This window comes from Aplysia californica, unplaced genomic scaffold, assembly GCF_000002075.1.
Source record: "Aplysia californica isolate F4 #8 unplaced genomic scaffold, AplCal3.0 scaffold00073, whole genome shotgun sequence".
NCBI classification, from domain to species: Eukaryota; Metazoa; Mollusca; class Gastropoda; order Aplysiida; family Aplysiidae; genus Aplysia; species Aplysia californica.
In genome coordinates this window covers 606,737-608,330 of record NW_004797343.1, presented here as the reverse complement: position 1 = coordinate 608,330, position 1,594 = coordinate 606,737, and the positions used below count along the sequence as shown (strand labels likewise).

The 1,594-nt window shown below is 41.6% G+C and overlaps 1 protein-coding gene across 1 annotated transcript in view; it reads right to left on the bottom strand.

Moving 5' to 3' along the window:
* LOC101845530 (UDP-N-acetylglucosamine transporter) overlaps positions 1–1,594 on the bottom strand; it is a gene marked incomplete at its 5' end in the record, with an annotated part of 22,098 nt that overhangs the window by 11,815 nt on the left and 8,689 nt on the right. Inside the window, 1 exon segment of the mRNA XM_013080063.2 lies at positions 248–366. Coding sequence (XP_012935517.1) covers positions 248–366 — 119 coding nt within the window.

Here is a 1,594-nt window from a genome sequence, read left to right as displayed (position 1 = left end):
TAAAATTATTTTAACATGTAACTGTCACAGGTACATATTCAAGTAATACAGATATATGTCAAAGATCCGAGAGCAATGGTGACTTTTAGATAATATTATGACGGTGGTGGTGGGTGATGATGCGGTACGGTGTTTATGTAATTTTAGCGTTAGTCCTCTGGTCCAATGAGTCACGAAGGACGTGGGCATACTCTATCCCATTCGCTACTGGAACCAGGAAGATAATCATAACCTTTGCCCCCCTCACCTGTGACCCTCCGGCTTGTCCACTCTAGAGTAGCGAGTGGTGATGGCCAGCAGAGAGGATTGAAACACCAACCCCACAAGACTCAGCAGCTTGGTACGCTCCATCGTCCGCAGTTTTCTCTGTGGGTCGAAGAGTGAAAATAATAAGTTTACGTGCTTTTCACACGTAAAGTTCGAGTTTGAAAGGAGATTATACCAGCGGCCTACGAGACTTAACAGCTTCACTCTCGCACCCTAGATCAGCTTTAAGTAAATTTATATTTCAGATCACGAATAACAGAAAGTTCGCATTTATCAATGGAACACAAGGCCTTTAAAACTTTGTGGTAAATATTAAAAAGAAAAGGACTTAAGATGGAGATAATTACATCAAAGAAAATGCAGTCGTCACCTCATAAGAATTCTTCGCGTAAAAGACCTGTACGCCTAAGACCTCGTTTTTACCGCGTGTCAATTTTTCCTCTATAATTTGTATGCCTAAAAACACTTCCACAATAGAAAACCACCAGAAGAACCTGGTTTGAACAGAGAGCAATAAACCTTTCTAAGCTGCTTTTCCATACTTTGCGCTCAACGGGATGAAGGACAAGGGTTAGGCATGGGCTAACGCGATGAAATCTACACACTGTGTTCACTCTTACACTGAACGTACTCTTAGGCACGCACGTGCGCTCTCCCGATCATGTCAACCGTTAAGTGGTTTTCGATTAGTACAATCTCTAAAACTTGCTCCTCTCACGAGATCAAAACGTTCAATAAGTAGAAAAGCTGGCTCATTCACATTTATTGTTTCCATTCACTTGCACAGCATTGCGACTTGTGCTGTTTAGTTCCATAGTTGAAATAATATACTTTCACGCCATAGCGACAATGCTGCGTCGTATTCTTTTTTTTAAAGAAGTCTGTACACAAAACAACGCACACCACTCAGATATGCACACATGTTTGATTTTGTTTGGGGGGGGTTAAGACAACCTGCATGTTTTCCGTAGACCATCGGTATTGCCTGCGAGTCAATACTTCATCACATAGTAAACAAAGGAAGTTAACAGGTAGGAGATCAGTTTTACTCCTTCAAATTCACCTTCAGAGCCCGCCTTTTCTGTCTCTGAATGACCAGGCTCTTAGCCGGAGAACACTCTATTACACCTTGTCATTATGAGTGCGTCTTATCAGAGAGGTGAAGGGTTAATTAGTATAATGTCATCATTTTTCGTTCGTTTGTTTGTTTGTTTGTTTTAGTAAAGAGACGCATATCTACACAATAAAAGTCGTTTGGTGCTGGGAAAAGGTCAGACAGACAGACAGACAGACAGACAGACAGACAGACAGACAGACAGACAGACAG